Consider the following 25,818-nt stretch of genomic DNA (forward strand, 5'->3'; position numbering starts at 1 on the left):
ACAATTTACAGTGTTACCCTTATGACCATTTTAAATTGTCAATTGTATTGTATAAGTAAGATGCTACATAAAAGCGACATCTATTGGGATTTGCTGTATTCGTTCACATGCTAGTCGATCAAGAATGTTTTTTGGCGGGTTAGTTAAAATTACGTTCTCGTGTCGTTTGCTTCGTGCTAGTGTTCCCTGAAGTTCGTTAATAAGTATTCTAATATTTATAGTTCGTTTAATATAAAATTATGAATTGTTAACTCATATCATGCTTAAAAATTATTTAAACTAAATTACTGTTTACTCTTGTAGCAGATGTTCCGAAAAAATAATTAAATAAAAACAGTGAGTATAAAATGTTTGTTGTTTATTGGAATTATAAATTTAACTTCCGTACTTCTCGTTGGCGTAATTTGAACAAAATGTTCAAATGTATACAAAGTAGAAAATCTAACTTTTCTCCCCTCTTAATAATATTGCTATATAAATGTACATATAATTTACATAACTTAGGGAAATGTGACAGAATTATAGAGAGCTAAAACCTCACTAAACCCCCCAGATTGTGTCTATAATAAGTACATAATAATAAATCGTATATTTATAATTGACAATTATTGAAGTGTAGGGGAGACTGTGGGAACTACGATAACCTTAGCAAAAATTGTTATATCTCTGGTTCTAAGACTAATTGTTATGCTATTACAACAAATGGATGCATAAACATATTAACTGCATTATGTCAAAGTCTCAGATTTTTAAAACGTAATCTTATATATATATTTTTTTGTAATGCAAATGACCATACATAAATACATGCAAAAAGATAGGGATAAAATAATTTAAAAAAAAAAATCACTGAAATATAGTTCATATAAATTATAAATATATAATAATTTGCTCACCTTAAATTAAATTTCTTAAACAAATTTTTTTTAGATAAATCATCGATGAAAACTATTTTCACACATTTAAACGTGAAAACGTTTTTTGATAACATCGTTCTAATAAGGATAATGTTTTTTATCATTCTTAATCTATACATATGGTCAACATAATTTTAGATGCATGGGTTTATTAGATAATGAGGTGACCGGTATTACCCACTGACCATAATTCCCCCAGTCACCCCTATTATTAAGTATTCTTAAATCAAGACATAAATTACCAAAAATACCTTTACGATCAGCTAATAGAATTAAATCATGAGATGTGGAGACTTCTTTTGACTATAAAATTAATACAGTCATATTTTATTTGATTTTTTCTTCGAGGGAAGAAAATACTTGAAAAATGCGGAGAAAACTTATTTAATTGAGTAATGAAATAAGTTCTATGTTATGTTTAGAATCAATTTAGTGAAGTTGGGTGTTAATGTGTCACAACTTGACACTTATAACTTATAAGTAGCTAAGTTGATCTAGGTTAGGGTTATAACTTTTCTTCAAATTACAAAGCAATTTTCATAGTTAAATAACAAGTAATACTGTTTACTAATCATCCAAATTCAATTTTATTTTATCATTTTAAATCATTCATCTAGGAAAAATCGTGATTCTTTATTGCATGTGTCTTTAAAATTACTACGTTATAATCTCTTCCGAAAAATATAATTGAATTTAATAAGTTTAAAATTCTATTCGAGTACTACCGCATAAGTATGTCAGATTTTTTATAAAAAAAATAATTACGTAAACATAATGCATTCTAAAGATAGATTTTTTCTTGAATTTGTCACTTGTTTAACTCCGTTAAAAAGGAAGAGCTTTAAAATACGTATCTACTTTATCTCCTTTAACCCGAGCCTTAAATCACACTAACGATACTTCATTAACCAACAACAAACAAAAGTGCCATGTACATATGTAAAATTGTATTTCTATATCATGAATCATAATATGATTTATATTATAAGGAGAACGTTAATACAGAAATTATACTTGCAGTATTTTGTTAATTTTACACAGGTGTAAACTGGTAATAGGTAAAAGGCGATTACTGCCAGGGCTCTCTATTTAATTAACATACTCAGGGAAGTCCTGAAGTTAAAAATATGAGGGGATAAAAAAATTATTTCTACCAATAACTCCTAATTATACACATAAAATTTCTTTTTAACCATAACATTCAAATGAAAATTTTGGGGTTTCAAAATGTTTATTTTGCGTGAAAAAATGTAAATTAAAAACAATCTGATGAAATTAAAGCAAATTCTAAATGTAGTACATATTTACACCTGTTGGTAGCAAGGTATGCCATAGTACATAAACAGGAAGAACTTTTTTTATTGACAAACCTAAAATATTGTGCAACAAATAAATTTCACAATATTTTTTTAAACAGTTTGTGCTAAATTAGATGACTTGCACTTAAATTAAAATATTTTAGTTAATTTTGTATGAAATAACGTCATTATAAAAGTAAACTTTATAAACATCTTTTATCTATATTATATTGCTTATTTTGTATTTTAAGCTCATTCAGTGGGTTAAAAAAATATTATACTATTCATAAGTGTTTTCAAGTGAGAAATGGGTGCTATATTCCAAATTATAAATATATTTATGCCTTGATTATACCATTTTTGAAGAGGTAAAAAAATGTCTATATATGTCCATAACAAAACCTTGGTTATGCCTCAATCTTTGTATTCATAAAAAAGTACGATAAAATTTCATATTTGTTAAAAAATAATTTTTGGGTGATTTAATAAAAAATTTAAGCGATTATCAAACATTGCTTGGTAAATAATTGTTTTAATTTTATCTTTTTACTTAGAAATAATTTATAAAAAATTCCTTTGAAATAGTCAGTGAAATGTTATGAATGCTTTGGAAAATTAAGTCTAGCAAAAATGCCATGACAGATATTTGTAAGACCCATGGAATAATATAATTATTTTAAAGTAATTCTGAAATTCCTTCTGATTCAAGTATATACGAAAAAGCAGAAAGATTAGAATTGTGTCTTTTCATAAAATAATCATTGTAGAAATATTTTTATAAAAAGAGTTTTGAAATTTAATATGTAGATTGAGTTTAACGAATAAAAATTTTTGACACCCCCAAATAATCTGGCTCTGCTACTTCTCTGATGAATTAAAATACTTTCACAATAATTAGATAATTTTAGTAGGTTGAAAAATTAAATAATAATTATCACTAATTACTAATTATTACTTTAGTTTAAACTAATTATTGTACGCGTCTAATCGTAAACTAGTAATCGTTCTTATATGTATTATAATGTTTATAACTTTTGTATATAGGTCCCATTACTTATTTAGTTTACCACGTTGCATAAATGATATCATCGTTAAAGAGATCACATATAATTATACAAATGTTAATACAGAAAATTAGCACCGTACTTCATTGTTCCACTCACGGACGAATAATAAAATGTAGATAGCTAATTTTAGCATTAATAACTTACCTTAGTAATTATTTTCATAAGTAACATAACTATACTAAAGTAAAATATGTTGTTTAAAGATATTATTGAAAAAATGTGTACATTTTATCTAAAATTTATTTCTTAATTAAGAGAATTGTCCTCATTCACCAGTTACCTTGGAAGTATGTCTTAGCTTTTGGGGAATCCAGGATAAATAATTAATTTAGGTGAAAAATGTTTTAAAAATGAATCTTTAAGTGCGGGATATGATAAATTTACCTAAATTATGACATCAGTTTATCCTGTATATTTATAAGTAAATCATAATATTAACATTTTTTTAAAATTATGCTTAAGTTTTTTAATGGAAGTTGAAATAGTAAAACGATTTATTGAAAGCATATGTGCCTTATAGTACCACGTGTTCACTTTTTTATGTGACTTTATTATAAACTATTGTCTTTTCAAGGGGATATATCCCTTGCTCCAAATTTAACCCTTACCTCATGGTTTATCAATAGAGGCTTACAGATTCGTTTCAGAAAATTACACTTGCACAGTCATCAATGGAAAAACGCCAAATGTCATTCATACTATATTATGAAATATCACACACGTTAACATAGACCCTCAATTCCGCCCTTTTTCTGAAGGGTCCAAATTTGTGGATCATAAAATAGTGTGTATTTTATTTATATACAACGTTAACAAAGCTAGAAAATAGAACTTAAATCTAGTACAGTGTAGCAGTGTGGTCGTCATAAAATCACTCAATGCATTATAAGCAGTGTATTTTTTTATTAATATCACAATAAACTTTTATCACTCAACAAAAAAGTTAAATAATTATGTTAACTTAAAATACCAATATTTTAATTAAAATAAATAATAGCTCAACGTTTGTATATTAGAAAAAGGTTCAAATAATTTTCATTTAAACACAGAAATTTATGAAAACAATTCAATGTATTCCTCAGGATATCTTTACTTATAACAGATGAGAAGTCAACATATAAACTCAATGCAACATAAAACCAATTAATTATTTTATTTTTACTACGTGACAAATGACTGTTTAGCTTGTCACTAACGCAAGTTTGGCATTATAAATTTCTTTTGTAGTACAAGTGGTAGGATTTTACATCGTTTACTTTAATATGCTATAGGAAATTAAAATTTGATTATGACAATTTTAACCTATTTTATATCTTAGTTTGTTTTGTTTTTACAAACAAAATTGTTTAAATTAATGAGTAATAAATGTATTGTCTAATAATTAATAAAATTAATTTAACTAGTCCGGAAAAATCAATCAAATGTGTCATATAAATAGTATCCTTGGTTTAAGATTTAAGTAGGTATTTAACGTTTTATGATAATTTTATGATTAAATGATAGTTACTTCTACTTGAAGTGCTGCGATTATAATCAAAAATAATTAGAATATTTAAACAAATTATAACACAATCATGCTATATTATTATTGCGAGAATAAATTATTAATATATATATATATATGTAATATTTATAATATAGGTACTTAAAATAATTAATTCAAGTTTTTGAAGTGGACTGTTCTAACACCAATGTATTGGTATAGTTTACAAATAGATATTTTTTAACAGTGCCTCATTATGATATGTTTGTACATGTGTTACGCAAAGTCTCGTGAACAGTTATACAGAATATGCAATAAATGGTAATCTATAAGTCTGGTTAAAAACTCTTTGAAATTTGTAGCATTTATGTTATATTTATTTTTATCATTCAGAAATAAAAAGTTGAACGTGCGATAAACGATTGTTTATTACATACGTTAAATGCTACCAATTGACTTCTAATCCAATTGCATGGAACTCTGAATTCCGTCTAAGAAACTACGAATATTATATAAAGTATCATTTAACTTATATACGTTGCTTGTAATAAAAAGTTAATGTAAGGACAGAGTAGACTCACTAAAATTCAAAATGGATGAATAATCCAGAGTCACAAACAAAGCCGCTACCAAATAATATAACTTCAACAAATTGAACTAGCCTAAGTGATTATCAAAATTATTGAGCGATTACACTCCTCAGTGTTATTATTGACACCAAAAACGATATGACGTCATGGAATTTATTTTTATTAGTTTACTATTTACTACACGCCATTCGCTAAAACTCAAATCATGAATGAATGACTCAACTTACTAACATTCCGAACTTGTAACAAGGTTGTTGTATCTTGTGATTCAACTCTGACGAAATTTTCTTTTCTCGGTATTTTTAAAACACAAGAAATATCTTTGACATTATTTTTTTACAATAGGATGTATAAAAAAAATGTAACCTATATAAAGTATATATGCATTTAATATAATATATTGCGTACAAATAAAACAAAATTTATTAAAAAATATTTTATTAAAGGTTATTAACACCCCTAGTTTTTTTTTTATAATTTTCACATTATTTTAGGTGACAAATAAAAAAATATATACCTATATATAAAATACATTATGGACTCGTGGAAGGCATTCCTTTTATATAAAATAAAGAATTTTTAAATGCTACATGTTAAACGAATCAATGGAAATTTTAATAATATTGAACTATTTTTAAAAACATCAAATTAAATTTCTTCATCATTCCCTATGACTTTATTAAATAAACATATTATACTTTATACATAACTATACCTTTGCGTATATTTTAAAATGTAAAAAACCAGCTGGACCATTAAAATTTATTAAAAACAGAACATACGACGAGTTAGTTGTAGAATTTTGGCGCGTGCGGTGCTACTACATAGTATACGGCTGCTGTTATTATTCGTTGGCCACGTGCACGTTTGGACGTTACGCTGCTTGAGGATCAAAATGTGCATCGTAACTACGGTCGAGTAGGTACGATTCATGGTCTCTTGAGCCCGGGAGATGCAACGGGCGACAGATGTACTGATAGACTAGCTAATTACTATATACAATGAGTACTTCTTCCCAAACGCTTTTCGAATTCGCTTAATGTTGTATTGATATTGTATTTTTAACTAGCCTTAAAAATATATTAAATCATATAGGTTAGCGAGTTTAAAATTTTCATCTACTAGAGAACAATGATAATGAAATGAATTGATAAAATTATATAAAAATTCTTAATGAAACGTTGGATTAATAGGTTCAGAAATTTTATATATAAAATAGAATAATTGTGATTTTCTTTTATAAATGTTAATCATGTAATGTTAATGTTAATGTTTATTGGTCACAAAACAATGTTAATTTGCAGCATTTAATATTAAAATCTTTGGATTACTTTATCGTTTTGGATCGTGCCAAACGATCGTTTTACAATTAAGATAATATTTGTAAGTCAAATATACGTGTTTTTCATTTGTAAAAAAAAATAAAGATTAAATAGTCTCGTGTTCTATTAAAATCGGAATTAAACAATATTATGTAATACGATTTTTACTATAAGATAATCTTAATAGCATTGGTATAATTTTCAAACTATTCTATGGATGTGTAACGGTTTTTCTCGCCCCATCCAAGCGGTGATTTAAGGGTGAGCATAGTGCAGTTGTGTGCGAAGCGAGCTCCCCTTTCAATTATTCATTCATAGGGTACAATGGTTCTCAAACTTGTTGTTTATATGATAAACACGACGAACACAAATAATTTTTGAACATATGAGTACGGCAAGACTATCGCATCTAAGAATGTAATAATTTATTTACTGCAATCAACATTTTTTTTAATATTTCATGTAAACAAAGTTTATTTGGTATAGTAAACCCCAAAATATAACTCAATTATACTATTATACCAATTCAACCAGTAATAACTTTCAATTATGTTTTAAAAGATTTTAATATATTTGAATATGAATTTCAACATTTAGTTTATATTAACGTACTTTTGTTTCCGCCAGCATACTTACTAAACAATTGATAGAAGTATAAATATTAAGTATATATTATTTCTATTCACTTATAGTTGCTACGCGACATGCGGGGTAACGGTCATTTGAAAAAAATTAAATAACGTTTCCTAAAATAACATTAAAAGTTTTAATTAAAAAAATCAAGTATTTGAAAAAAATTATTTTCATTTGTAATAACGATTTGAACGATATATTGTGAACCTTAATTTTATCACATCTTACCTGGTCATCATTTTATTGAAAAAAGTTATTCGCTTGTAAAACAATTTTTGTTGAATTACATTACATTACTTATAATTAAACAAAATAAATTATCAACAATCGTGGATAATCAGAAATTACACTATCTCATTTACCAATAGATTAAAAATGCACAACAATTATTTTAGATAAGTGATATCTATAACTGCAATATTATTCCTTATTTTAATAATTTTCACAACATTAAAAATCAACTTGTATTCCAGTTCAGGCATTGATATCGTAGGATGAATATTCCAATAAATTAAAATAATATTAATTTATTTACAAATTTGCTAGTATTGCGAGCTAATTAATGTTGGCGAATGCAGAAAGTTGATATGCCCACATCGTAGTAATTATCTCGTTTGAGTAAACGGATTTACTTAATAGACAACTAGGGTACTGGTTTAATATACATTTTTAATATAATGTATAATTCTGAAATCTGTTTTACTAATGTATTTCAAACATAGTATAGAATAACTTTTATACGTTTTAATTATTGATAGCAAATTTACCTATTTGAAGAGCATAAAAAAATTCGTTCCTTAACTTATTTATACAAGTACAGATATTTTTACATAAATGCATTTATTTTCCTTTTAATATTAACAAAAACTTTTTTGTTTATTGTTAAATACATTTTTATTTCTTATTTAATTATGTTGTTTTTTTTTTTTTGAATATATATTAAATGTAATAAGTTTACTTTATTAATATTATTTGATAATTATTATAAGTTATAATCTAGTAAACAATTAAAATATTTCTTTTTTTTTAGGTCAGTTTTTTTTTTCAAATAACTTTTCAAAAAGTTGAACCTTTGATAAATTGGAACAATGTTTCTATTGGTAAGTAATTAATCTTTAAAAGTGTTCTTTATTTATGAAAGATAATAAAAATTACATTAAAATATTCTATGCAGTTTAATTATTTTATATCTGTAGTATCTTAAAGAGAAAGAGTTGACATTTAAGAGTTGTCATTTTATTGAATAACAAGTAGTTATAGATACTGTTATTTTAACTGGTTCAATTTTTATTCTAATTATATAAATACAATCGTGATATGAGAGATCGTTTTCACAAATATCTAAAACAAGTTGAATCATAATGAATTGCCACATGCGATTCACTCCATCATAATTATGTAAATAAAAACTGTTAATACTTTGACATCTTTCATATGATTTTTTATACATTTTCATTTTTGTTCGAATAATAAAAGATGTATCGTATACTATATGATGTTTAGAATATTTTATTTATTTTACAAACTATGTATTAATTAGTAATTCTGATCAGTAGCGAATTTTAAAACAATTTCTAAAATATAATTTACACATTAAGGTTCGATTTATAGTCGCCTCATATAACAGCCGACTTTTTTACAGCTGTAATTTTCAATATCATTGACATAACAGTGTAATTTTTTTTTCTGAGTTACATACAAACGTATAAGTAACAAAAAAAGCTAAGGAGCTCTACATCTCTATACTGTACTAAGCTATTTATAAAATGCATACTATTTTGGCAGATAATAGAGACTCCTTGCGTTCCTTATTTTGAGCCTTTGTAATTTTATGTATATTGATGTTAATGTCCAATCCATTTTTTATAACCTCCTACAAACCTCCTTTGGCTTCTGATAATTGTGCATATTATTTATAAACTAACGCATAATATTATTTTTTTATTTATTTACTCATAGAACTCTTACTTTCTAAACATAATTTTTATATTAAGTGTATTTGTTAAAAAACTAATTAGGCATAAATATTATTTTTAAAATTTCTCTAATACATAAATTGTATCAGAGAAACAAAAATCGTAAAAATATAAACAAATATATGCATTATTTAAACACAATAAAAGTTTTTCTCATAAGCCTAGACTGAAAAATGTTTCAAGCAAACTGTGTTAGTATACACTGATTCATGACTATGTGATTCAGAAAAAATCTGTACTCGCAAATTAAGATATATAATTTTTAATCATATATTAGTAGATTAAGAACCACTTGATATTATTTTTAGTTCATTTATAAAAATATGTTATTCGTATGACACACTAGTAATGTAACAATTTAGTCTTCTAGGGTTGAGTTTTGGAGAGCCTTAACGTTTGCTATCGTTAGTATTTTATATTTATTTACAATTAAAATATTGCATTATATTCTAATGTAGTTTAATTTTGTTCCAGAAGATATTTAAACGAAATAGTTCTGTTAGGGAAAGTCATGTTTATTGATATTTTACCCACTCATACAGTTAAAATATTTTTTCCATTACATCTACTATTCCAAGTAACTTTTATAAGTTGCAAAAACTTAGATATATTTAGATGTTATAATTGTATATCGATCGGATGTTTTTGTGTATAACTGATAAAATTAATAATGGAAAATCTTTTATCAATTAAATTTTAGTTCACCACGTGGAGACAATTAAAATTTAGTCGTGTGGGAGTACTTTATAATAAGTGAGTTACTGTACACAGAAAACTCTTTAATATATTTTTTAAAAACATTTTTAGATTAATGTTTTGGTATTTTCATTAGTTTAACATTGTCAATATTATTTATTCTTAACACAAGTAAACAGCAGTCTTCTATAATTTTATTTTCACATTTTTTTTTAATTATCTATAAACAGTCGACATAAATATAAATTATATACACAATAGAAAGCTGACTGATACTTATTTTTGGTATCTCTACAATATTTCTATTGACTTAATAGCAAATTTTTTAATAAAAAAAATATTTGTATCAACTTGTAGCAAATACTCAACAATTATTCATCTGAAATTTATTTATGTAGAATTAAAAAGATCCATTTTATGTAATACAAATGTTGTATAATTATTAATAATAATTGTTAAAAATTAAATATATCTACTCTTATTTAATTATAATTATTATATCAATATATTCTTCTTTTCGTTATATAAGTAAACCCTCCGTAGTCACGCCCTCTGATTTTATCTATTATTTCTTGTTTTGAAATCAGCTTAAGTACTAAGTCGTGTTCAGTGTTTTTACTATTGTTAAAATATGTCGACTACTATGCTACATTTAGTTTCTCAAAAGATCTAGTACCCATTTATACCTAAAACAATTAAAAATAAAAACCTTTTAAATGCACCTGCTTATAATTAAATTGGCTTATATTTATTGATTTTGTGCGTTTAAATCTTTCTTTTACTTAGTGCAGGTGTACATTTATAGATGCAAACTACACGGTGGGATTTTAATTATGCACTTGTTATAATAATCGCGTACACATAAAACAATTTATATTTCGTCAGCGTATAATTAACGAGAAACGTTTTTCAGGCCTAACGTCGTTGGTTTCCTACATAAATGTTCATTGTTTACCGCTACTGATTATGGTTTTCAATTATTGTTATTAAAATTCATATTTACAAATATGAGTATTTACTTTTTTTATTTATTATTTTTCATACACCTTCAATTCCAAGAGTAGCACGCATGAAGTAGCGTTTAGGATGCCAACGATTTAAAAATATGTATTACGTGCCATGTAATATATTTAATTGTGTGTGTGAGTAGATGTGTACCTATATCGTATTTATATATAAGAGGAAGAGGAAGGACTCGATGGCCGCGTACATGTCCGGTCGATGTCGCTGAGAATGGACCATTGTTGGCGGTTGAGAATAACGCGGGCGAGAGCAGAATTTGTAATGAGAACGCGGCGGCGGGTGTGTTGCCCTTTGAAAAATGCACCGAACGATAACCGAGCTACTGTCACCACACGATCAATGTAACAGTAGTGTTGTTGTATAATATACCATTAAATGTATCTAAAACATAACCAAGATAATAGTTGTGCTGAAGAGTAAGTATTTTTGTGTACAGCGATTGGATTCTTAGAAAATATCAAAAGAAATTAAAAATTTATCGGCGAGAGCTAACATCCTTTGCACAAATTGCAAAGGTAGTCTTCTCTTAATTACCCTGGTATTTAACGATTGAATGACAGTCAATCGTTTCCGGTTATATTTTTTACACACGTACCTATTTAAAGTAACCTTTTTCAACACCAAAAATTGGTAGGAATTCGGCTATAACGAAATAATTATTTCTTTGTCAAAAGATCAACAGTCATCATTTCATACCATTTTCACAGGTTGTATAGTGATGCTAGTTTAAATTGTTACGGAAAAATAATAATCTAGATAAAAAAATTCTTTTCAGAAAACTAACCAATATGAGACGTAGAAATTTGTATTTGATAATCTGAAAACATTTGGTGGTAGCTGACAGAACGTATTTTCTATGTTAGAAATTAATTCCAAATAGAAATTTTTTCTTAACTGACTAGTATTTTGGATCTCCTCCAAGCACATTTGATTATTTTACATATACGATTTATTTTAACTGAGAATTATTATTATGCGACCACATTGTTAAAATGTTAGTACATTTATCTACCTATAGCATATTGTACATGCACACACAAAACATAATATTTTTGAGACCTTGAGACCCTTTTAAAATGCTATCAATACCACACCCTGACACCGAGAATTCGACTTCAAGTATCATCGTAATTTTAAAATGTCCTATTTGTGTCAGGGATTAATTGAATAGCTTTAATGTAATTTTGTACATATTACAATAAAAACATTCACTTTTAACTATTTTATTATTTTTCTTTAAATATAAAAAAATGAGACTTAAATGACTCATTGAAAATTAGTATATCATACACTTTTTCATAGATAAAAAAACTCAGACTCTTGAAATGTTTCTCTGACACTGCATTTTTATATTTCAGCATTATATACTATAATACAGCATTATATTATTTTAACATAAACCAAAAAACAACATAGTAGTGTGTTCTAAGAGATAATAAAAATGCATATTTAACATTAATTCATTTCCCATAGAATTATTTTAAAAGTATGATAATGATTTACATAATATAAATCGTTTAAATTTATAATTAAAAAAAAATTATTTTTGAATATTTTCATCTCTATATTTATCATACTAATATTAAAACAGTAAATTCGGTATAAAATACATAGGGGAAGTCCTTTTTTCTTTTTAACTCAGATCATAGTTTTTTAAATACAAATATTATCAAGAATTCATAGTTCTGCTTTTCATTCGCCTGACTTATCTTAATTGTTTTTAGTTAACACAACATTACTTATGCTTTTATCTCATTGCGATCCTTTCTAAAGATTACATTCATTCAAAATTGAAAATTTGTATACTTGTTTTGTAATCATAGCGCAATAGCACTTAAGAAGTAGAAAAAAAAATTGTTTTAAAATACTTTTAGTAACTGCTTAATTAAACATAATCTCTAAAATGTTTAATGCATTTGCTCCTATGCAACATATAATTTTAGTGGTAAACAATTAAAATGCTGTAATTTAATTATTTATCAGTATTTTGTTTGAAATTGTTTAAAAACGCCGATGCTTTGCAATGTTCACTGTGTGCTGTATAATTGTACCATAAAAATTTAAATTATAATTTACACTTTATTCCATAATAGATACATATTATATTTTATTGATCATATTACAATAACAAGTTCGAAGCAAGGTTACTCATAATTAATTATGTTGTTTACATATAAATATAATTTACAAATAGTTATGATAAGTAAATAACATCAAATACCAAGTACTAAATGAGACTTTAACGTGGTTGAAAACAGTTTCGATCTAGACGTATAAAATTATCATGAATTTATAATTATTATTTGATTGCTCATGCTATTCAAGTTTCTGGCTGCAGTTTAGTAACGGGTACACAACATCCTCATGGTGGGCGTCAGTCGCGTACTTCGCTCGTATAAACAAATAAAAATGTGTATAATTATATGTTTTGTTTGGTGAACACTGCAGCAACGAACAGGATAGAAGAAAAGGTTTTTTCGAGGGACTGTTTGAAGTGCCTATGATTAATAATTATAATCGACGATGATCGTGGTGTCGTTAAGGACGTTGAAAATTATTATTACTTTTAGCTATACTTGAGTGGTTAATTAATTGTCCGTAGCGGCGGTCGTCTGAAATTAGAATTCTTGAAAAACGTTTGGCGGCCGCTGTATTATATTGATACACATTTCGAAACGATGAAATAAGACATTCTTATTACAAACATGCATGTTAATATAAATATGATCAACAGAATTGATCGTTTTAAGTTGCGTCTTTAAAAATTTTACGTCTTGGGTTGTTACATATCATTCATGTTATTTACTTATCGTTTATGCCTTTACACTCTAAACACATTGATAGTTTGTTAAGCTATCCAATTTATTTTGTAGCTTTATAATAATATTATTTAAATCAACAAGTCTAATCATATTAAACGTGTTGTCATTTTTAATGTGTATGAAATTGTCTAATACTTACATAATTAATTTAACAACTCGATCAATTAATTCTTTCTGTAAAAAAAAAATAAATTAATGCTTAACCAAGCTATTTAGTTATCAATATTTTTTTTTTTATGTAAACTTGTTATTCTGCCTTATTTTGATCAAGATTATTCTATGAAGTTGATTGCATACATCACACCACGTGACAATATGACGTAACGTATCGTGTAATTTTTTCTCAAAACCTTTTTTCCTAGTTTATATTACATGTATTATGATATTTTATTGGTAACTTTGATCGTTACTCGAAGAACAATAGTATTATTTATGGTCCTTTATTTGTAAAAAATTATAAACTACACGTTGACAATCATATAAAACTCGTGCTTACAAAATAAAATATGTATTCGCTGTTGTACCATACAGACGGAATAAGATTTTATGTAGAATGAGGTGTATTTATTTTTATTTACGCATTTTATCCTGTAACATGCATTTAAACCGGTTCCAATAAATACATACACATATTATGTATGTACGTGTATATACAATCTGTATGATAATATACTGGTGCTTTGAATACGTACAAAATTGTAATACCACATAATATTTCCTAGCTGTCTCTCCGGGGAAATTTAAGAACCTAATCAGAGTTCTGATGTTTTACTAATATATATATATTATGTATTAATATAATATAGATGCATAACTAAAGTAAAACAATTCTGAATTTACACAAACAATCTGGTTGGATTGAACTTCAGTTATATTTTTTGGTCAAGTCATGTCAGTGCTTTCTCTGAATGAGTTAACTTATTAAAACTATTTAGATTAAGGGTAAACTAAATAACTGAATATGTCATTTAATTGAACGGGCGTTAAAGTCATTTTGAAAGTATCCTTTGAATAAATTAAGGTAATCATTATAATAATCCATCGTGCATTTAAATACCTAAACATTCTACACGCGGTTCCGCTAGTGGTTATTTGTTCCACAAATTATTCCTTATTCATCTATTATGGTGAAATTATTCATAGAATACCGTTTCAGAAGTGCTAAACTAATAATAGTAGTATACATGTTTAAGAAGATCTTGTCTCCTGAATGTATATTCGCGCGATGTCCAGCATGACAAGACAATTATTGTTAGTCTAATGTAAATATACGAATATACCACACTTTTTAGAGGTCTTTGGCCCACACGTGTTGCTTGACATGTGAAGTTTTTTTTTATAATCATTGTTATTATTAGGGTGGTTAATATATCTCTTTTGTTATTACTAAGTTTTTAATTTTGGATTTTTTCTATTCGACGGACATTTATGGAAGTGCAGTAGTTATAAAATGTAAATTTTAAAATGACAACTAATTAGTTGTAAAACATTTTTAGTCATGCTACTTGCATCGTTATATCATTATAGTTCAAGTTACGAAACAGTTGCTCAATGACAAGCTGCAAAATGATTAATTGTTTTATTAAATATTATCTGTACGTACCTAAATTTAGGTAAGTTATATCATACATATATTTATATATTACTAATTACGGTATAACCAATAGGGTATAGTTTGTTATTTAACTTAATTTACGTATAAGGATTTTTGAATTTTTATTAAGATGAAAAACTCATTAGTTCTTGGTCATTCCGTTTTCGCTATTTTCAAGTTTTAATGGTCTTAACAATAAAACACATATTTTTACGATATAAAATGAATATGAACGACAAATATAATTATTGCCGAAAATGACGTATTACAATAGCTAAAATCTAACGGGTTTTAACGTGAAAGGTGTATTCAAGGAAAAACCTCAACATATACACGTTAATTTATCTTTCAGTATTTCTATACTCATATGTTGTGATTTCACACGGTACCCTAAGTATGTAGGCACCTATGCCGCCTGCATACACAGTAGTCTTATTGAATGATTACTTCAATAATAGCTATTAGATGTAAAGTGTTCTTGATCACTCCATACACGTTTTACCTAAATTTTAGACAAAATTCTTAGGAATGATCTGGTTGGCGTACTGTGGTAAACAAATATCAACATTAAAATTCATACCGTTAACATCATTACTCAATACTATGTCTCAATTTTTCAGTATAAATAACGCTATTTGAATCAATGGCGATCACATTATAATTTTTTTATATATAATTAAATAATTAAGTGATTTCTTAGTTCTATAAAATACTAAAATCATGATTATTGTTAGGCGTATTACACTAAATGTCAAACTCAGGGAAAAAAGTAGAAAGTTATACTTTCTACGTTTTAATTAATTTCTTGTTTTTAGTCGCATAACTATCTTCAGTTTTATTGATTATGTGTTAAACTCTGATGATTTAAAATGTCCAAGATATTTCCTACGTTATCATGTGATATTTAGATCGAGAATGTATAATGGAAGCTGCGTAAATAAGTTAGATAAGAAGTAAACACTCAGAAATCGACTTAAACCAATTATCATTTTCCGACTGTACCTAACATTCATTTTTTTGTTTGGCTAAGGGCATAATAAAAATTTGATGAAAAACAAATATTTGCTGTTATAAATTTTACAACATATACGTAGCAAATATTTATAGTAAATAAAAACATTTTAAATGTATTTTTTTATTAGCAAATGTAATATTACTGTTAAATTTATACTTTAACATTTGGTGTTATTTTTGACTTTATTACGAGTTTATTTCTTCTATATACAAATTTAATCGTTTATAGCATTACAAATGGTAATAGTTTATGATATTTTACAATATAAAACATAAACTAAATCACGTATTTGAATAAAAAACACATGTAATGGATACGCATTAAAAAGGATTATTACAATGATAGTAATATTTTATAATAAATGCGTACATTTCACTTATCTCATCTTCAACTAGTTCTTTTCACCTAAAAATAAACGAACATAAAAAATAGTTTAAAACTAAAAAGATTGGAGTAATTGGACAATACAACATAACGATACATTATTAGTGTAAAATTACAATCTTATTAAAACATGTGACATTTATATAACCTTTAAGATATACCAATGAGAGTATTATACATTAAACCATTATAAAATGAAAGTAATTTTTTCGCTTTCAAGTTTATTACCCTCGACGAAATTAGTTGTTGTAAAATTTTAAGTTGTTGCAAGTCTTAGGATTTTCACTTCAATTGATTCGATTTAATTGTTCGCAAATTTTCATTTAATATTCATGTTTAGAAAACGTCATAAAAGTATAAATCAGGTTTATTGTGGTAGTATTAATTTAGTATCAACACATATAGAAATAAAACCTGATCAATTTAAATTTGTTCGTAAATATTATTATTTATTAAATAACAAACTACGATACTACGTTGAATTTTGGACATTTAATTAATTTATAATTTTTAACGTTTTATAATAAAATATTTTGAAAATGTCTACTGAGTAAGAAAATATTAAATTGTAGTTCAGCCGATATAAACGGTAAAACACTAAATACCGGTATTATAATCGAACATAAATCTCTTCAACTATCATTAGTATGCAACTATTATCTCTCTCAGCATTATTGTTCAATGAACGCACTTTTTCAAACGACTGAGAAAGTGACCAAACGTGTTACGAAATAACGCAATAACGACCTGCCCTTCCGAGGAAGTATTTAGTACTGATAGGTGCGTTTAATTAATAAAAACTGCAAGAAATGTTTGTATTCCGTCAAAACCATTAGAAAAAATATAGCAATGTTTCGTGTTAATGAATGTTAAGCATGTATAGATCATGCTCTATAATTATCGATAATCCCTGATTAATTACTTAAGTATTTATTACCTCATTTACAGCCATTAAAAAAAAATGTATTGTAAAAAGTGTAGCATCTCTTAATTTATAAATGTTTTTTTTACTTCTATTATTCACATAACATCGTGTGTATTTTACAGAAACATTGTGTTAATTAGCATTTGAAAATATGATATTGAACATAATAAAATAAGTAGAGTAATTTATGTATAAAATTTAGCCTAGTGTAGATGACAATCAACCCGTGTACCGTAAATTAAAATTTACGAGATTTTACCGCGTTTAAATTGGTTTTCATTTTTTTTTGTTTTGTACTCTAAAATTTTATAATGTGGACTAATTAAAAATACCGACAGTCAATATTGAAAAGACTGGTGAATCACGGTGGTATTTCTATATGTTGCCTCACGCCATGCTGCGCTTTATAAAGCACAACAATTTATGTATGTTATTAAATTACTTCCAATGTCTATTTACTACAAGAAAAACTATTGAGTATACCCGGGAGATCCTTTACAAAAAAATACCTTGTTGTTTTTTAATCTTCTGTGCGACCTCACGTAACCTATTGATAACATTGGATAAAATACTATAATAAAGTAGAAAATTTCGTTTTTTGGAAGTAATTAACATGACCTTATTCAGTTTAAATATTAAAAATATATTATTTATTTTTGAGGTTAGCTTATTGTCAAAACGTAATTTGGAGTCAGGAGCTTTTGAAAATAGTTCCTGGACCCACTTTTACCGATTGATTTCGCTTAAACAAAATTAGCAAGCATTAGTTTGGTTTCTTCATTGGTTCACCATATTTTGTTTGTTAACATCAAGTTTCTATATTAATAGTCACCTAACCTCAATATTATATTGTTCAAATTCAGAAATCAATATTTATGAGAAATTAACAAGTGTAAGGCATTACAGGTGGTAATGCTAGTTTTTTGTCTAACAATACTTAATCGATTATGATGTATTATGTATTTGAATATTATATTAACTGTTTAAATAGGTTGCTGTTAGTGTAAATAGATAAGCTACTTATCCCCATTAAAAAATCCATACAGCGATAAAAATAATATATCCCATTTGAGGTCATGATACCCGGAAGGTCTTTATTATTTTATATTTATTGCATAATAGTTAAAAATCATTTAGAAGTTGACGTATAGATACTATTGTTATCTCAACAATTTTGATGTGTTCAATAACTTTTGATGGTGAGTTTAGGCTATAACGGTAAATTATAATAATCTTTGCTGGTATCAGCAATTATAAACAAATTATGTTATTATTATAACTCCGTTAAATACTTATTAAGGGTTATGGACAAAATTTAGAAAGAAAAAAGTTTGAATTCCAGATTTATATTCTGTAAACGTTCGTCTATAACTAATTTCTTAGTATAAACAAGTGACTGACTATTGATTTCAATTGTATTATCTTAAATTTCTGAAGAATGGATATTCTTTATTATTCCTTGTAATTTTCCTATTTCAAAAATCTGGACCACTTATCATTTTTTATGGGGAGCATTCCTCGAGTAAAGTATCCATTCCTCAGTATAGCCATGACCCCCTTCGGGATGTAATAACATGATCTGAACTCTATCTTTGTGTCACCCCAGTTTTTGTTGCTACTAAGCCTCATATGTGCCAGGGAGACAAAACTATTGTTATTTGGTCACGGCTATTGGAAGCTAATCTATATGGTTTATTGTTCAAGATCCTTTAACGTTATCGGTCACGCCCGCACAAAATACCCTAGTAATGACAACATAAAAGACTGAGTACTAATAACCTGTTACATTATTGTTTCCATGTCTGGAGCCATGGCAGCAAACTCGAGTGTAAATAATAATACTGTGAGGTTTAGGTTATCTATCCAATATTCATGTACCTACTAAAGTACGTGGTCGTGGTTTAAAACAATTTTTCTAAAAGTTATACACTTATATCTTGATGTTTGTACATTATAGTGACCACGTATAAATTGAAAGATATAATAAATTTAAGAATTCAATATTTTGAAAAAACTTCCCTAAGAAAATGTATCAAAATATTATGTTACTAGTTCTGTAATAGTATCTCAATCAAAATTATATCTAATCAACTAGTTTGTTTTAAAAATTTATACTATTAAAATATATTAATGCATATTAATATATTAGTTGTAAATTTATTTTATTTTAGAAAAAATAAAAAGAAATTAAAAAAAGTCATGGGTGACTTCCAAAGGACTAGAAGTAAGGTGTGGTTCATGCCAAATCTGGATGATGACGATGATGACATTAACCATTCGTGGCGACGACATCCATCATCATCACCAGAAAGTAGAAGAGTATCATCGGGCAGTCCGAGTAACGGTAGTCACAAATCTCAAGATTCAGGATTTTCAGACTCTGAAAGTAGTACCTTAGGTTTATCAAAACTTAAAGACGATAGTCAAAATCAAGATGAAACTCTTCTAACTACCTCCTCTAACATTTTTAATTATGAACTTCCAAGTAAAATATCACAAGACATGTCTGTCACACAAATGCTTTCATCTACAAGTACATCTAATGAATTAGAACCTCAGCCGTCAGAGCCTTGTAATTGTTTTTTACCGGCCTGTGAATTATCAAGAAAGTTTCGATCTTATGGCAGTATATTAAATATTGTCGATGTAGCAACCCCTTACAAATCTACTCTAAAGTTGACTGAAGTAGCTACACCTGAAATACAACCACAAACTCCGAACCGGACGTGTTTTATTGTAGACGAACTACCAAAAAATAGTGTTGCCAATAGTATTTTATCGACGCCGGGTTCAGTTAAAAGTTTTGACGGCCATTTCGATCGATCAGAAAATGTTACCGTTGTAGAAAATGTGATCGCTAAACGATCAAACAATGACGATGAAAAAATTAACAATGATCTAATTATTGAACCACCTACGCCATTCGTTGATCGTTTACAAGAAGACAGCTGTAAGAACAAAGCTGATCAAGGACGTGCCCATAATCAATATGGAAACAGTAGTGACTTCAGTGACTCAGAAAGACCGGGATCACCCGAGCACACTTCCACTCCAAAATCTACCAGAGACAGATGTTGTACTCCTAGACTGAATTGTAAAAGGCAATTACAACTGAAGAAACCGAAAACTCCACAGAACGCAAATTATATTAGAAGGTAAATTTTTATCATTATAAATATTGAAGTTTTTTTAAATCGTATTGTGTAATAATTTCTTGATTCTCGTTTATATTTTTCTGTCGAATTAATGTGATCCCATCAAACCTGTTGTTGAAGTAAAGATTCCTCGTAAATAATAACAAAAAATAATGAATTCTTGAACGATTGCTATCACTCAGCTAAAATTACTAGATTTAAGAAACCTAATTAAGCACTTTTATGTTTTTGTTTTGTTACTCTATCTTCAAGCTTAATTAATTGTAACAAATTTTATAAAACAATTAAGCTTTTAAACGAGCAATATGTATATACAGTCAATACACTATAATTTATTCATTGCGTCATGATACAATTAGTAATATATTTAATGATTTACGTGTCAATTTACCTTCCTTCTGTATACGTAATTATAAATTCATAGAAATATATTGTTGCGTAATATGAGTTTCTAGGGCGAATTCGTCTAATTTAAATAGGTGTTGTGCCCATTAAATTAATTAAGTATTTAAAATTTCAAAATCTAAATCATTTAAAGATAATCCAAGAAAAAATATTATGTAGAGTAATTTTGGCTTTAAAAATTCATCAATATAGTAATCCACTGTGGATTATCCACAGGTATGTTTAAAAGTGATAAGAATTAAAAGTTCGATCTAAAAATATCAAGTTTACTCAAACAATTTTATTGTGTTATCTTATTATTTAATATAATAGGGTATGCTTTTATTAGTAATCATTAAAATACCTAGTACTAATGAAAAATTTATTTTCTTAATAAAATATATATAACGTATATCAAATAGAAACTATCCGAAATGAATATGTTTCCTAAATATAAGTATAACTGAAATGTTATTTTTAAAGAAATGAACGGGAAAATGAAGTTCCTATTGGCCAGTGGTTAAATGAATTAAGATATAGATGTGAACCAGAATGTATGACCACTTTGCAATCAAAATCTATTACTCCTTCAGAGGATGCTTGTCGTCTATCTACAATAATTTGCACAGATTCAGAAGTCGTTCGGGAACTATACCAACGTACTAAAATTATATCTAACGAATTCAAAAAAGTTTACATGTATGTTTACAACAATTTTTATGAATCAGTATATTTCTACGGATGAAATGTAATTATCTACTAACATATTATTTCATTTATTGACTTTACAGTGACTTGAATAAATGTCGTAATGACAATTTCGGTTCGTATGTACAAAAATTAACAGCTCTTTTGCTAGATTTTGTGTGTGATCATGAAACTGAACTAAACGAACAAGGCAAAGAGCTGTGCTTGGAATTAGTAGATGTATCTGAGAGATTAAGGATCCACGCTAACCGCCGACTAGGCAATAGGAAAATTATTGTCAACGATGTAGCGACATTAGGGCAGTTGTTTAGTGAGCTCGTTGATGCGCTACTCATGAAAAAAGTGCAGGTAAAATTCAACTTAAACTAAAATTTAAAATAAATTTTATATGATTATTATTATTTAGCATTTGATCAACATCTTGGAAGAACCCAGTACCGACATTGAACTAGTGAAGGCCATGTCTAGTATTAACAGTCTAGGACTGGAAAGTGTTCATTTAGGAAGCTTAGTTACCAAATGTAACGGCATTCGATCATTGTTAACGGTCTGTATAGATGCAGTAGCTAGTACAGTTAGATCAGCAGCTCTACGTACCCTGGCTATGGTTTGCTGTTCACCCGATAGTATTAGACAATTCGAAAAGGTATAAGCAAAATAAAATGAAGGATTTTCTTGAGAGCATATGAAACAATTTTTTTATGACTATTTTGATTTTAGGGCGGAGGTGTAGAAATTTTAGCTGATATATTGAACAGCAAAAATCGTTCGGAAAAAGAACTTACTGATGCCGTATCTGTACTTGCCCAAATAACTGCACCGTGGATCGATGACAACCACGCTGTCAATGGACTTTCAGATTACCTACACATTATTATATCATCATTAACATGTATGTAGTATAATTAAATTTAACTTTATAACCATTTACTAAATTAATTTCTCATATGTTAGGTTTGATCGAGACAACACAATCGATAGAAACTTTACTTTTATCTGCTGCTGCTTTGGCAAACATGACTTTTATGGAATCTAATGCCATATGGACTATTCTTAACATGGGTACAGCAGGATCGTTGATTGAAGCAGTCCGAAAAAGCGGCACGAGAGCATCTGTATTTTTACAGGAACAAACAGCCACATTAATAGCAAACATGGCTACAGTTCCTGAGACTAGACCACACATGGCTGAAAACCATGCTGTAGTAGCGTTACTTTGTTTCTTGCAAGTGCGACATTCACCTCTTCAACGTATTCCAGAAATTTTAGCTGCTGAGAGATTACTACATAAGACAGCTATAGCTCTATCAAGGTATACTACACAATCAATGTCAGTATATTAAAAAGGGCTGTATTAAGTATATTACATCTTTAAATAACCTACCATACACAATTTTAGGTTGAGTTGTACAATTTATAATACAGCTTATTTTGAACCATACAATAACTCATATAAAAAAATAAAATTGAAATCTAAATAGATAGATTATAAAAATAAATGGATTGATTTCTAAAAAATGCTTATTTTTTATATGCTTATCTTAAAATGTATTTAATATGATTTCGTTATTTGCAGACTATGTAGTGACGTTGAAATTTCTAAGCAAGTTGTCGAATTAGAAGGCGTTCATCGCTTAGTTAGATTATGTAAAGAAGAAAGGGAACGAAATCATAGTGACGACGTTTTAGTAGCTTGTTTGGTAAGTAACAATAAAATACTATGTTTATTAAATAATGTGAAATCTATTTATAAAAAATATATATTATACATTTTGTAACTCGATATTTGGAGTAAAAGATAATTAATTTAATTCAAAAAAGTTTTTCAAATAAAAAAAAAATTTGTCTAGATTTGAAAATAATAATTATAATAATTTGATGTGTTTTCTAATTAAATAAGTACATGATTTACATACAAAGATTTAACTTTAAATATTGGCTCAATGAATTTAATTGTTAAACTAATTAAATTAACTGCTATAATTTTAATTTTCTATTTTTAGGCTTCATTAAGAAAAATCGCAGCAAATTGCGGCAAAGAAGTAATTGAACAATATGACGCTACCGAACTTATTGAACCAAGACTCTTAGACTCATTTTTATTATATTCATCAAAACAAGAGAGTTATGTTTAACTTAATTATTATAATATGACAAACGCATATTTAAGATTACATAAATTATTAAAAGTTGTGACGTTACTATAACTAAACTTAATTTAAATCATAAATATATTGTATCATTTTATATTTTTTAATTGAATATTCGTATTATTGTGAAAACAATGAGACTTTAAAACTATTCCATGATTATGACAAAATGAACTGGACATGTCTATGTCTTTATGATTTTAAGTTAAAAAAAAATTGAATATTATTTTAACTTAACCTAAGGTACCAAATTTTAATTTTTTTTTTTTTTAATATTTAATCTATTATTAAATATAAATCATTTTTTTTCATTAAATGTAAATCATATTTAATTGATTCACATTTTATGTCAAAAAAGTCTTAAATATAAAAGTATCAAACAAATAATACTGTAATTTTTTTTTTTTATAAAATTTTAAACCTGTTTTAATTTTGATGTTTAATTTTATTCTTACAACAGTTATGTATTGAATTATTGTTTCTTGTACATATTTATTTTATCTAGTCTATGTTATACTATTTATTATTTATATTGTGTGCCAAAATTATGATATACTGTTTAATTAATCATAACAATCATTAATAATATTAGTCATTGACAAACATGTAATATATAATAAAGACTTTTGTATTGATTTTGAGTTTTTTGAAAAGAAAAAGAACTATGTACAAATTTTATGTATGACATTACATAACCATTATATTTTAAAACTGTTATTATTTATTTTTATTGTATACACAATATCTTAATCTAAGGATAAAATATTTTAGTTTACACTTTGATAACCTAATCTATTATAGTAATGGACTGACTTAGTTCTTTAAATATTCCAGAAACTAATAGTGTATATTTCTAAATAACTAATTTTTATACATTATAAAATGTTTATTGGGAATTTAATGTACTCGTAGACTTGTATCAGTTTATAAGTAAATTTGAAATATTTATCTTCAATACTCTATAATAATTTTAATATAATCAAGTGCTTCAAAGCTATCATGTACAATACCTTATAGTATTTTCATTCAAATAAATTAAAACTTTTAAGCTTCAACAAAATTTTGAGAATTATTTCAACCAAAAATCTATTTTCGATCAAATATTTATATTTACTAATTTATATAACATTAACACATTACCTCTCAATAATTTCTGTATAAGTAGACAATATATATTATATTTATCTGGTCCAGTAAACATGATTTGTTAAAAATAAAGATATATAAACATAATAATTTTTTGGAATACTAGATAACAATATTAATCCACTTATAACATTAAAATATTTTTCTTTGTTTTCTGTCATAGATTTAAAAATTTATGTTTACATATAATTTATATGTACATATTTTTAAGAAAAATTAAACACTTCTATTATGCAGCCAGGGCGAACTGGTCACATGAGCAATTGTCCTATAATTGGGTACTCTGGTTTATAAAATTTATATTTGACCCGATTTCTTTTATTGTAACGGAGCGAAACAAGAATTTTTTGGAGTAGTCTGGGCCATTGGTCTTCCAGTCTGGCTCTGCATACAGCTAAAAGAAACTAACTTCACTCAACATTCAGTGGCGTATTTAGAAATTTATAATGGACGAGCACAAAAAATTTTCATGAATGAGATACCATAAAACAACTTTTTTTTGTGTTCAATTTTTGTTAACACATATTTTA

The 25,818-nt window shown here is 26.8% G+C and overlaps 1 protein-coding gene and 1 long non-coding RNA gene across 3 annotated transcripts in view; both read left to right on the plus strand.

The window, feature by feature from the left end:
* The window catches only part of LOC126894384 (uncharacterized), a 90,531-nt gene that overhangs the window by 10,142 nt on the left and 54,571 nt on the right, over nt 1-25,818 (plus strand). The window lies entirely within an intron of this gene.
* On the plus strand, nt 137-24,346 carry LOC126894159 (protein inscuteable homolog). Of its 2 annotated transcripts, none has more exons than XM_050664974.1 (10): nt 137-340; nt 8,346-8,410; nt 19,917-20,900; nt 21,768-21,983; nt 22,076-22,340; nt 22,399-22,638; nt 22,713-22,884; nt 22,947-23,304; nt 23,569-23,692; nt 23,996-24,346. In XM_050664974.1, the coding sequence occupies exons 3-10, from the start codon at nt 19,945-19,947 to the stop codon at nt 24,125-24,127; spliced, it is 2,463 nt and encodes an 820-aa protein (XP_050520931.1). In that variant the 5' UTR covers nt 137-340; nt 8,346-8,410; nt 19,917-19,944; the 3' UTR covers nt 24,128-24,346. The 2 variants fall into 2 exon arrangements, with proteins under 2 accessions (XP_050520931.1, XP_050520920.1); XM_050664963.1 differs by having other exon boundaries at nt 137-336; nt 8,341-8,410.

This window comes from Daktulosphaira vitifoliae, unplaced genomic scaffold (assembly GCF_025091365.1).
Source record: "Daktulosphaira vitifoliae isolate Bord-2020 unplaced genomic scaffold, ASM2509136v1 Scaffold_1, whole genome shotgun sequence".
NCBI classification, from domain to species: Eukaryota; Metazoa; Arthropoda; class Insecta; order Hemiptera; family Phylloxeridae; genus Daktulosphaira; species Daktulosphaira vitifoliae.